We start from the raw sequence: 13,704 nt of genomic DNA on the forward strand, positions 1-13,704 counted from the left end.
AGTACAAAGATCAAATATATGATTTGGATCGTTTTGCTAACTCTTGGGAAGAAAGTTGTGTTTCTTGTATTTTAGATCCTATTGATCTCATTCACAATGAGAATGGCTTAATATTGCAAGTTTAGAGAACTAGATCTCACTAGCAATCCATGTATATATATTTTGACACTTTAATTTATTTCGATAAAAGATCGAAAATTGAAATTGGAAGAGGTGTATATTACCAACATAGAAAAGAGTTCCTTATACCCTAAAAAAGTATCATGCTTAGATGTTTATTGAAGCACACAATGGGCATATAGATGTTAAATTAATATTTGATTGGCTCTAATGCTATTGGGAGATTGTTGGAGTAAGCCCTAATAGTCAATTAATTTTGGCTGAATATGCTTTTGTATCATGACCTTGATATATATTGTTTGTTAATATATATACTTATTAGGTATTGTATTTATTTGTTACTTGTATATGACATAATAAAGTTCTTAGAATAGTCAGTTTGTTGATACATTAAGTGTGACTTAATCGTCAGACTTCATTAAATATTAGGAAATTATTCTTAAAGTATCTGTAATCAAACTTTACTGTCAAATAGAACAACACTAATGCATTGAAATTATTATGTGAGTAGACGGATGATTGTATTTCACAAGTCATGGATATGAGATATCAAGTCTTCACGTATGTATAAATATTAGGAGCAATATTTATACATGACTGAACCACCATGATAATACTACATAGTTTGTTATGTAAGTGTCATAAGTTATTCTCATAGTGATAGTGGTGTATTATACCACCCTTCGACCTGAAACCACTATGAACCCTAGATATGGAGTTTGTTACTTTATTAGCAATCAAACATTGTCGGTAACAAGATGACCATAAAGATGATTGATGGGTAATTTACAAATAATAATAAGGGACACGAGTGACCTAGATGACATTTGCCCTTCCTACATATACGGGAGTAATATCCGTGGGGCCTTTGATAGAGTATGAATGAAAAATGCACAACCGTGCTCAAATAAGTTGACATGAGATGTTGTGCTTATTTATTGTTATCGAATATACTCAGAGATCAAGGAATGAAATATTGGACTATACAAGGGTGGCATGTCCTATGCCTCGTGTTCAATATAGATATAAGAGCAAAAGGGTAATTGTACACATGACCATTATGACAGAAAGGTTATGTCAGATCACACGACATTCTCGTCACCTGGATAGCAGTGATGAGTTGTTAAATACCGCTCACTGGTTATAATATTAAATAGATAATTTAATATTATTGTCAACGTAATGAGAACCTACAGGGTCACATGCATAAAGTACTGACAATGGAACAAATGATTAAACTAAATAAGATTTAATTTAATTAGATGTTAATTGTATTATTTAATAAATTAACACAAATATAATTTATTTGATTAAATATGATTTAATTAAATAAAAGAGAATTGACCGTTAATTAAATTAAATATGATTTAATTTAATTAATATTTATTATACTTTTGAATTGCAGCAAAAGACTAGTCACTCTTGGATCCTTAGGAAAATCCTGGATATGAGGCATTATGTTCAAACATATCAAAATTTGTGGTGTGAAATGGAGATCAAACAGAGATTTAAGTGTGGTGTCTTCTATCAACATCTCTCTATCATTCAAAACTCCCTATAATCACCTATTCTTTGACTGTATTGGTACAAGGAAAATCTGGATTGCTATTTTGGAGTGGCTTCAAATCACTCACAGGCCCAATCATTGGGATGAAGAGACTATGGATCATCAAGATGGGTAGAGGCAAAGGTTGGAGGGCTAAACTTTTTAAGTTAGCCATTATGGAGACTGTTTATGGCATTTGGAACCATAGGAATTGCATTGCTTTTGGGAAGGATAGTGATTACCATCAAGTTATAGATGGGATTATTGAGAAGATAACCTATAGGGGCTGGTTTTGTAAAGCTTTAAAAAATCACATAGCAACTCTTATGGTTATGTAGTTTTCTTGTTCTCCTTGTTAGGATTTGTTTCCTAGGCTAGCTAGATCTCTTTGATCGCTTTGTACTTCATCTTATTTTTTGGAATAATAAAGTCTCTTTTTTCCAAAAAAAAAATATTTATTATACTTAATTAAAAGAGTTTAGTTAAATATAATAATATTTTATTTAATTAAAATAGTTTAATTAAATAAGATTGAGCTTATTTTGGAAAAGCCCAAAATAAGAGCATTGAAGTTTTAGTAGCTCTCTATAAATAGATAGATGAGCTATTTCCCCTACTAATGTTAATTGTCAATTTTCTCAAAACAAGAAATGGCTAGCACCACGTTCCACTTTGTACTCACGTGTATTTCCTAGAGATGATGGTATTTTTCATGTTCGTGATCAAAGTTAAAGCACACCTCATGAGGTAATTCAGAGTTATTATTTGTGTTGATTTATGATTAATGGTTTAATCAAGATCCTTTCATCAAGATTGTTCTGCTAAGAAGATAAATTTTTGAAAAACCCCTATTAAAATCCATTCAAATACAAATTTCTCTCTCTCATGCGAAAGCATTTTGCTCCTTCATGCCTCGTGCTTCGGGATACTGTGCCGCTTGTCATGGTGCAAAAGATACCTGAGCGTAATGCAGGCTCGAAATACAACAGAGTCATCACCAAACTTTATTTATTCCAAAAGGAAATGGAAAATATCGATAAAACCCATAAAAACTACAAAATGGTCATCGCAACCAAATTTGGGTTCGGGAGTTGGTTATGCAAGGGGAATGTATTAGTATCTCTCACACACGTTGTACTCAACGAGACCCATTTAGTTAATCTTACGAAAAAATGTTAACTTATGTCTACTTGCGGTCTTCTACTTATTATGCGAGAAAAGAGAAAAAAAAGTTTTTTTAGGTTTTTTATTATTGTGCTCGCTAATATTTCAAAATCCCGTACCTACGTATTCCCAGGTGCAATGAGAAAATGAGAGCTTCGTAGTTCGGGGTAAAGAATCATGAATGTGTTGATTGATTTTAATTTTGAAAATGAGTTTGGTCGCGCTTGGACAAAAAATGCTCAATGGTTGAGAAATGATCACTCTTGGGTGAAGAAAGTTGTTGAAAAAGACTCGGGCTTGGGCAAAGAAAGTAGTTGAAAAAGACTCGCGCTTAGGTGTTGAAAATTGTTGACCAAGGTTTTCAAGCTAGAAATGCCTATGTTTGTTTTTTATTTTGAAAATGGCTCGATGTTGATCAAACATTTTTATTTGGGAGAATGGTTGATTTTAGTTGTCGCGTTATTCGATTATGCAAGCTAACTAAACTAGGTAAAGCGAGAATCAAAGCGAAATGACGTACAAACAAAGGAGATGGATACATTTTGTTACATGTGGGGATGATGAAATAAAATAAAATCGTAACACATACCTGAAAATATAATGGATGGTGTCGCATGCGAATTGTCGCATAAGAACACACGTCAAATCCAAACAATGTGAGGTCGCGAATTAAACTCATGTAACGCATTGGCACGATTTTCAAATCGTAGTTCAAGATTTAAATCTAAAATACGCACAATGACTTGAAAAGTCGCATCAGCACGAATCAAAGTTCAAATTACTAACGCAAGATGCGATAATGGCAATCAAACTGTCATATGAGATGTGAACTTAATGAAAACAAGATAACAAATTGCAATGTAAAATCAAGAGACCTCAATGTGAAAAAAATGATTTTTTATGAAAGACTAATTAAAATAATTTTAAAACAAAGGTTTTTTTAATTTAAATTTTGGTATAAAAAAATTATAACAAAAGAATAAAATATATAAAATAATATTTTAAGAGTAATTATTTAAATCAATTTTTTATTTAAAATTTCTTTTAAAAACAAATTTATATTTAAAAAAATAATATAATAAAAATCATTTAAAGAAAACTGAAACTAGTATACCCATATTATTTAATAAAAAATTAATAGAAAGCATCACATGTGTGTCTTAGTCATAGTATTTTTTAATATATTATACCTTATATTGAGCATTTGATTATGAATGAAAACACATTAGTTTCTGATCGTATCTGATCAGACTGGATCGTCAACGGTCTTCGACAGCTAGACTTTGAATGAATGGGAGTGTACCTGCAAGGTACTCCGATGTCAACGTGAGAAGGAGAGCAAGAGAGTGCAACTACAGAGATTAGGTGAGAATGAGTGAATTAACTGGCCCTCTAATGACAGAGGGTATTTATCATCCCCAGCGCTGGGCCAAGATTTTCTCTTTTAGGCTAGATTTGTGGAAGGCCCAGAAAGAGGAAACTGCCAGAATCTTACGTAGTAGGACAAAGTCAGCACGTGACTCACGTCCTGGATGAACTGTCCGTAGGGTTCGGAGAGAAGGTTGACCGAATTTTCAACTGCTTGGGTTGACCACGTGCTCCTCGCATAACCCGTTAGGTTGTCGTTCCAACGATTACTGAAGAGCGCGTGCCCAATTGAGCTTGAGCCCTGAATCGTGTTTGCTCGTTATTAGGCCTACTCGACCCAGACCAGAACAATTTCCTTCTATAAAAAAAGAAAAACAATATTACCAAAAAAAAAAAAACAATGAGAAGGTTTTTTTTCTTCATGTTTATGTAATTTTTATATTATATTAATTATATTTGAATAATTATTTATAATATATGACCCACAACAATATATACCAAAAGAAGTCAAGAGCAAATTTGGTAGATATTTTGTTTTGTTTTATTTCCCAAATTAAATCACATATAATACCTTGATGGGTGATTCTGATAAGTATGTTATATATATATATATATATATATATATATATATATATATATATAAAATTAAAGAAAAAAAAGAGCAACAGAAAAACTAAGTGAAAACGTATATTTATAAAGCAAAATAGTAAAATATGAAAACGTATAATTAACTTTTTTTTACTCAGCTAATACAATGCAATATTTCATTTACCTAATGCAATTCGAAAATTTAAAATAATAATACTTAAATATTAATACAACTAGTCAAAAAAATTTCATTCATTCAACATATAGATCAACTTTTATAAAAATCAAATCTTATTATATAATTAACTAATAACATCAACTAGGTGCTGGAAGTTATATGTTAGTCAAAAGTAAATTAATCATAACTACCTGAGTTTGATTTTTAATTAAAACAATTATAACTTACTTATATATAAATATTTAGTCTAATGTTAAATTATCCAAAATTTATTTTTTGACTATATAAAATTTAAAAATAATAAAAAAAAACAATATATTTATGTTCACCTTAAGGGTTAAGTTAAAGCACAAGGTAGACCGAAGACTAGATTAAGACCCGGTTCGGTTTAGTTCACGTTGAACGGTTCAAATCAACCTAAAATCTCCCGGTTCAGTTACTGGTTATTCGGGTTTGTCTTTTCACTTTTTCTTCGTTCTTCTTCTTTCTCTTCTTATCTCATTTTCACATATACTTTTTCTCTCTCGTTCTTTATTTACACCGACCCGAGTCGAACGAGTCAAGTTCACCTCCCAACTCGTTGTTCTACCTTGAATCAACGATTCATCTGTAAGTGCTCGATTCCGCTTCCATTTTGTTTTCTATCGATGCTTTTTTCGCCATAGTTGAAGCTCTTCTTAGTTGTGCTGCAATTAGGGTTTTATTCATCCCCTTTCTACTATGAATGATTCTGATTATTGTTATTTTTCGTTATTTAGGTTTGTATTTTAGGGTTTTGAGCTCTGTTTTGTTTTGATTTGGAGGAATTTGGAGGAAAAGGGAAGTTTAAGTAGGGTTAGGGTTTTTGTATTGAGCATTGGTTTTTAGTTTGGGGGTTTAGGGGATAATGTGTATACTGTGTGTGATTCAGAAGTGTTCTCGCCGGGTTGCTACAATGCTACCTTGGTTGGTTATACCTTTGATTGGTTTGTGGGCGCTTTCTCAGCTTCTGCCACCTGCTTTTAGGTTTGAGATTACTTCACCTAGGCTGGCTTGTGTTTTTGTGTTGTTGGTTACTTTATTTTGGTATGAGATTTTGATGCCTCAGTTGTCGGCTTGGCGGGTGAGGAGGAATGCTAGGATTAGGGAGAGGAAGAGGTTTGAAGCTATAGAGTTGCAGAAACTGAGGAAGACAGCTACGAGGAGGTGTCGGAATTGTTTGAATCCGTATAGGGATCAGAACCCTGGTGGGAGTCGGTTTATGTGTTCGTTTTGTGGGCATGTTTCGAAGAGACCGGTTTTGGACTTGCCTGATTTGCAAGAGTTAGGGATTTCAAATTCTGGTGTTGTTAAGGATTTGGTTGGGAAACATGGGAAGATGTTGAGTAAGAAGGTTTGGTCTGAAAACGGGTGGATGTGTAGTCAGGATTGGTTGGAGAATGGAAATTGGGTTGGTGGTTCTGTTTTAGGTAATCCTATCAACTGGAGAATGAATGGGAATGGGAGTATTTATGGAGGTGATGAGCATTGTTTGACGGCTAGGTCGTATTCTGGTATTTTGGTTTTTGTTTGCAGGCTTTTGGCATCTTTTTTCTTGACCATTCGGTGGCTTTGGAGAAAGATATTTAGAATTGGTTCAAGGGAAGATCGTTTATCTGATGCTGAACGCAGGGCACTCTTGGCAAAAAGGGGTGAGAATGGGGAAAACTTGAATGAAAGTAGAGGAGAAAGAGCACGCAGGAAAGCTGAGGAGAAAAGACAGGCTAGGATAGAGAAAGAACTTTTGGAGGAAGAAGAGAGAAAACAGAGAGAGGAGGTTGCAAAGTTAGTTGAGGAGCGTAGGAGGCTGAGAGATGAGACAGTGGAAGCTGAAAAAGATAGCAGCCAACTATCCCATACCAGTAAGGAGAAAGACCGAAAGAAGGAAGCTGAAAAGAAGCGTCAGGAAAGAAGAAAAGAGAAAGATAGAGGGTCTAGTAAGAGCAATTCTGATGTAGAAGAGATGGAAAAAAGAGCTACCAGAGAAAGTGAAAGAAAGAGGGACTTTGAGAAAAAGAGTGGAACTGATCATAGAGAGCATCAAAAGTCTGGATTAGAGAGTGACAAAGGACAAAATACAGATACTGTACATAGTAAAGTATTTGTTTCAAACAATTATAACCGAGGAAGTACTGGGACAAGGTACTTTGATCGCATGCGTGGTACAATTTTGTCTTCTTCAAAAGCGCTTGGATTTGGAAAGGGTGCGAGTATTCCTGCCACTGTGGTGAAAGAAAGCAAGTCTAACAATTCTGTTGATCATGCTCATACTTCTGCCAGCAGGAGAGATATATTTCCTCCCGGTCCAACTACTAAATCCAATTTAAAAGGAGATGATAAGATTATCAACCATTCTGTAAGTTAACATGCTTAGTGTCTTATTTTCTTTGCCTTTTTATCTTACTGTTTTCTGGCTTTTCTGAAGGTTGATTCGTATAGCATTACTAACTTCCTATTAAAAGAATTTTTTTTACATTAGATAATGGATTTTACAGACTATTATCACTACCTGGGTTTTTTGTGTGTTACATTTTGAGCATTCAATCATTTATGAAAATTAAATGGTGCTCTGTTTAGTTTTAATTTCTTGTCACCTGTGATAAACCTAGGCAGCATGTCACAATTGAGAATTACATGACATGATAATTGTTCCTTGCAGGTTATCCCAGAACCACAGCCATGGACTGCACCAAAAAAGTCATGGCAGCAATTATTTACTCGTTCCTCATCTGTTCCCAAATCTTCAAATTCAAATGTAATATGCAGACCAAATTCCAAAATTCAAGTTGAAGTTGAAGCCAAAAGCCCTCAGTTATCTGGCCAGTCACCAGTCGCACAATCATTTAACAATCCAATTCAGTTTGGTCTTCCATCACCCTTTGATATTTCTAATCATCTTAATGGTTCAACTAGTAGTAGTTTAGGTTTCTCTCCTGCAATTGAACCTGTATTCTCTCCTGTTGTAAATACATCACATGACTTTAGGCATGAAGAGCAAGAGCTTTTTGAAGACCCCTGTTATGATCCAGTTCCATTATCTCTGCTTGGTCCTGTTTCTGAGTCACTGGAGAATTTTCAGTTGGATTTGGGAAGTGGCTCTATGAAAGATAAAGAAGTAATAAAGCCTCGCTCTTTAAGAAATACATCTGGTACTGACCTCAACAAGCCATCTCCAATTGAGTCCCCATTGACCCGAGAAAAGAAAAACGGTTCTAATAGGTTTACTGGTACCCCCCAGTCCAAAGACATACATCCATTTCCTTTGGATGATGCAGCTGCAATTGAGAAGGGGACATGGCAGATGTGGACTAGTTCACCTCTTGTTCAGGAAGGTTTAGGTTTTGTTGGTGGTCCAGAAAGTTGGCTGTTATCCTCACAGCGGAATGTACCAACCAATGGCGACTTTATGCTTCCAGCATGTCAGAAGACTATGCCTTCTGTTTTTAACAGAGACGATAACATAGTTTCCAGTGGCTATCCTGCACAGAATGTTTTTCTTCCTAATGGTAATAATAGTGGCGGGACCTTCAGCCCGGTTGCTGTTTCAAGTGGTTATGATCCTTGGTTACAAAATGGTCTGTTTCCACCTTTATCTGGCAACCTTAAAACTCATGAGAGTGCTAAGAATGAAACGATATATGGGAGTCCTAGTGGAACTGCTATCAGCAATGTGCTCGAGTGTTCTCCAGCTAACTGTTGGTCCAAGTGAGTAAATAACTATTTGGCCTAATTTTTCATGTTACTATTTGTGGCTAATTTACACGCCTCTTGTTTATGGATCTACCATGCCGTTGGAATATTTAAACTGTTATGGTATATGCTTTTTGTTTAAACTTTTAACGTCATATCATTATGGTTAGTAGATTGTTTCTCAAGCTATGGGTTGCTTAGATGTTGAACTTAGTTAATCGAACTTGGTCAATGAAAATGTAATTTAAAGAGGCTGAACTCACTATCAGAATCGTGCATATTGCTCTAGGGTTATTTTGAACTTAGTAAAACAAGATATAGCATTTTGTGTACTCCATTAACCGCCCGAGTTTTGTGAGAGAAGAATCGGAAGTAGGAAATTGAACAGGTATCTGAGTTGAAGTAAATTGAAACAAATGCTTCCTATGCAGACTTAGAATCACGGCTTTTATTAAACTTTCCATATTTTTGCAATGTCTACAAACCCCACATATATTGATACATAAATGAAAGGTAGTTTGACTAGTTTAATTGAAATAGAAACCATGAGATGTTATGTACGATATCATTACATACATAAAATATAGGCAGAAAAATCATAGGATTCAGCTGCTAACAACTTTTGTTACACTGTTTCTTCTTGTAAAATTGGATTTAGTTACAAATTAAATGATTTCGTTTGTGTGGACATGCTCATTTAGTTATGAAATAAAATGCTTCGATATGTACTGCATTTGGGATGGTACAATTTTTGATCTTTTGTTTGCTATTGATTGAGTCATGAAATGGTATATTACTATGTAATTGGTAAAGTCTAGGGGTAGTCAGTTTTATTATCCTTCCTAAATATAGCTTTATAGATAAACACCAATAGCAGAATAGTCATGAACTGCTAACTTGTTGAACCAAATAGACAAAAGAAACAAAATCAAAATTGAAGTAAATATAAACATTCATGTTTTTGTGTGACATTGTTAACTTCTTTTAACTTTGTGTTTTTGCTTCAAGATATAAAAATGCTCATGTTAAAACCAGTTGATTAACAACTTGTGGTATCTGTTTCTTTGCAGGAACGAATGGCATGCACATGGTTCTGTGGAAAGCATAGGGAAATCATCTGCGGCAAGGGCTCATATCGGTAGTCCGCCATATCCAACATCAGATGTACATTCATTTTGGTCATTTGATTAGAAAGATGATAGTGACAGGGTAAGGGGGACTTTAGAACAGTTCTCAAGGTCAATTCCTTTTTTTAGGGGTGGGAATGTTTAGAATACTGAAGGCATTGTATCTTCCTTTCTTGTTTATGATGGAAGATTGATGTTTACTTAAGGTTAAAATGGATAGGATTGGTGCATGGCTTTCTGAGGCAGGTAAAGGAAGTGTCCCCTTTTTTTTATATGAAATTGTTCTTTGAAGAATGGAAGTTCATATTCCCTCCCTTGTCACACCATCTTCAATTATGACATCTTAATGAAAAATAAGCTTATAGTAACATGATCCGCTTCCATTGATGAAATATTTATCATCAATGTCTACAATGTGCATCTAGAGCAGGTCTTGAGATTCTGAGTGCCCTCGGTGAACTCAGAAATTAGCGTCCTTATAATATCTCAACTTTTTTCTTCATGCATTTTTCATTGAAGTCATGATAATATTTTTGTAATGAAGATTCTTTAAAAAAAAAAAAATTATGATTCAACTTTATTATGTATTTTTCATTGAAGTCATAATAATGCATTATTCAAATATGACTTTTTAAAAAAAAAAAAACAAGGTATCTTTTTTGTAATATAGTAGGTTGTAATTAAGAACTTAGTTATTTTAATTTAAAAATTTTCTTCCAAAAAAATCAATAGTCATTTAAATAGATTATATGATTCTTTTAGGTTTGCATTAAATTGAAAAATAATTAAATATTTTTAAAAAATTGAATATCACAAAGTTTGATTTTGATTGAACAGTTAAAGTATTTTTAAACTGTTTAATTTTTTAAAAAGAATGAAAGAGTGTTTATGTAACTTCTCATATTTTAAATATAATCATACCGTCTGTTTTATCAGAATCGGGCCAGCCCTAGGGCCAAATTCATCCTATGGCTTGGTTTGTGGGGGAGACTGTCCACCAAGGATAGACTTATGCGCTTTGGGATGATCAACGACAGTCACTGCTGTTTTTGCTTGCAACATGAAACATTGGATCATCTTTATTTTGACTGTGCTTTTTCAGGTACAGTGTGGAGACATATGTTAGCTTGGAATGGTTATCATCGAAAGAACATGAACTGGGACAATGAAAAGAAATGGCTTATCGTGGAGTTGTCAAAAAAAGGGTGGAGAAGAGAACTGTTGCGTATTAACCTTGCTGAAACTATGTATCAAATATGGCTTTTGAGAAATGATATGATCTTCAATCTGACGAGGCCTAGTCTGGATATCATTTACAGGATCCAAGAAAGAGTTAGTATTAGATGTAAACTATCTAGCAAACTAAAGAATCATGTAATTGCTAGTAGTAGTAGTTGAAATCTGAGTTTTTTTTAGTAGGTTTGTTTGCTGAAGCCTGGATCTTTGATCGGCATGTATTTCTTGTTTTTGGAAGTTAATAAAGTAATTTCTTTCCAAAAAAAAAAATATAATCATACCGTTAAAATTGAAAGAATCGTGCTATTTTAGATTAATTTTTTGATATTTTTTCTAATTATAAGTTTTTATTAAAGAAATGAACAACTTTAATATCAAACAAAAATTATCAATATTTTTTAAAATGGAATATTACTCATTAGTTTTGTTAATTTTTTGATCTATAGTATATAACAAAATAGTAAATTATAAAAGTTTATTTACCATACTAAAATTTAATCATGTGTACCGAGAGAAATCATTACCATATTATATTTTGTAATAAATATTAAGATAATTTTTTTAAGTACAATAGTATATTCCATGCCATAAGGAACTGTATATTTATACAATATTAAGAAAAGTGTCACGTTTTTGGACGGTAAAATCACAATTTTTAAATGGCATAAGAAAGTTTATTTTAAAACAACACAAAAATTTGTGTTTCATGTGTGAATGAATATCTAAAGTGATGTTGAATGGTAATGAAAGCTTCTCCCTCATTTTATTTATAGAAGAGTTGAAGTCCAAATAATCGTCAATAAAAGGAGCTTTGACATATATAATTATTTTACCTTGACCGAACTTTTATTATAATTTATGAGAATGACCTTTTTATATTTATCCAAAATTGAAAAGCATAAACTTATTGAAATGGTTCTAACTTTGCAGGTCTCAGATAATGCAGACCAATTCTTGATTGAATAGTATTTCAAAGAGTTAAAATATAGGATCTCTTTTTTTATTTTATACAAATTTAAATATGAAATTTTTTGACCAAAAACGTTGAAGAAAAAGTTTTTGACTGATTCTAGAATGAATTGGTCGAGGGACTGTATATTTTTTTCATGCCGGCATAATATGATACAGTTTATTTTAAATTAAAAGAAAACGTCTGAAAGTTAAAAAAAAATAAAACAAATCCGACCTACCGGATTCGAACCAGTGACCTAAGGATTTCCATTTGGCATGTTACCAACTACAGTCCTCCGCTCTACCAACTGAGCTAAGGTCGGGATGTTTAGTATTTCGCAAATAATTTTTATAGTTCTGAACATTTTGATTTCTGATCATATCCCATACACTAATATTCAGCAATTTTAATTGGTACTCTGTAATGTGTACCTTCAATAAAGTATATGCACATATAAACTTATTCCATGGATAAGAGCCAAAATCTTTTTATTTCTTTTGTTTTTTTAATAAACAAAATCCTATTTTGAATTTCAGATCGTGTGGGGGTGTATCATTTAGAATATATAAAAAACACAGTTTTTGTACAAATGTAATATGCTGTCTTGTTGTCAAAAAAAAAATCTTTATGCCGGCTTCAAATTCTTCTAATATTAAGCTTAAGTTAACATGTAGACATGTCAATTTGAATGTGTGTGTGGTCAGTGTGGATCTCCCTTTAAAGTGTTTTATTTGAACGTGTGTGAGGATTTCCGTTGAAATTGTTTTATCAAAAAATTTATGATTTTATGTAAACTTTTAATATAAAGATTATACACAATGTTATTTTTGGTATGTCATAGTTGTGTTACAACAAAGGAACTGCACAGAAGAAAGCATGGGTGGTTGAATTTAGTCACAAGATACAATTCTAGCTCGGGACAAGTTTCTCACAAAAATAGTGGAAGATCTAGAAAAGAAGATTTCCAATCTTGCTCAATAAATCAAATGTATTTAGGAGAGGAAGCGAAATCAAGTATAGTAGTTTGAGGTATGCCTTAATGATTACGTAAGATGTGTGTTTGAACTTATAATTTATAAGCTCAAATGACAATTTAAACCTGTTTAATAACGATCTTGTCATCACGAGTTTATAACTTATTTTGCTACTTTATAACTTATTTTTTATGAAGGTCAAATTAGGTCATCACAATCGTTAGATAAGAAAGAAGAGAATAGTGAAATTGTTACTGAGGTGAATAAATTATAGGAAATTGTTGACTTCATGAGTGGTGATGATTTCAAAGGTGATTGTCATGGCAAAAAGAAGAATGAAGATGAGAAAGAAAAAAAAAGCAATAAATTGCACCATAGTGACACATACTACAATTTCTAAATCAAATAAATTCATATATTAAATACTGAGTGAAATTTCTTGCAACCGTGGGTGGTATGCAATTTGGAAAAGCTTTGTTTTGATTTAGGTTCAAGTAATTAATTTTTCAACTTCTGTTGGTTGTCACTTTTTGTAGAATATCTATTATGCTAAAATCTCAAAATAAATTTATCATAAAATTACCATAACACTGTTATGGGAGTGAAACGCAAGGGGCGCACATTTCTTAAGCAACAAGCATTGGTCAAGCATTTTATGTATATATCTTTGTAGCCACCACAACACCCCACCCCCCTACACACACCCCCACCCTCACCTCTTTTGTCCCAATAAATCCCCGTCT

General features: G+C 33.0%; 1 protein-coding gene and 1 non-coding gene across 2 annotated transcripts; one reads left to right on the top strand and one right to left on the bottom strand.

Moving 5' to 3' along the window:
• The first annotated feature begins 5,418 nt into the window (after positions 1 to 5,418).
• LOC131626281 (stress response protein nst1-like) lies at positions 5,419 to 10,167 on the top strand. Its single transcript, XM_058897113.1, has 4 exons — positions 5,419 to 5,573; positions 5,723 to 7,338; positions 7,642 to 8,687; positions 9,743 to 10,167. Exons 2-4 carry the CDS (start codon positions 5,851 to 5,853, stop codon positions 9,861 to 9,863), a joined length of 2,655 nt encoding a protein of 884 aa, XP_058753096.1. The 5' UTR covers positions 5,419 to 5,573; positions 5,723 to 5,850; the 3' UTR covers positions 9,864 to 10,167.
• Positions 10,168 to 12,215: 2,048 nt separating this feature from the next.
• TRNAY-GUA (transfer RNA tyrosine (anticodon GUA)) lies at positions 12,216 to 12,309 on the bottom strand. Its single transcript has 2 exons — positions 12,273 to 12,309; positions 12,216 to 12,251 (listed from the first exon to the last, which is right to left on the bottom strand). It is a non-coding gene; the product is annotated as a tRNA-Tyr (tRNA).
• Between the last annotated feature and the right edge of the window lie 1,395 nt (positions 12,310 to 13,704).

This window comes from Vicia villosa, unplaced genomic scaffold, assembly GCF_029867415.1.
Source record: "Vicia villosa cultivar HV-30 ecotype Madison, WI unplaced genomic scaffold, Vvil1.0 ctg.000279F_1_1_3, whole genome shotgun sequence".
Classification (NCBI taxonomy): domain Eukaryota; kingdom Viridiplantae; phylum Streptophyta; class Magnoliopsida; order Fabales; family Fabaceae; genus Vicia; species Vicia villosa.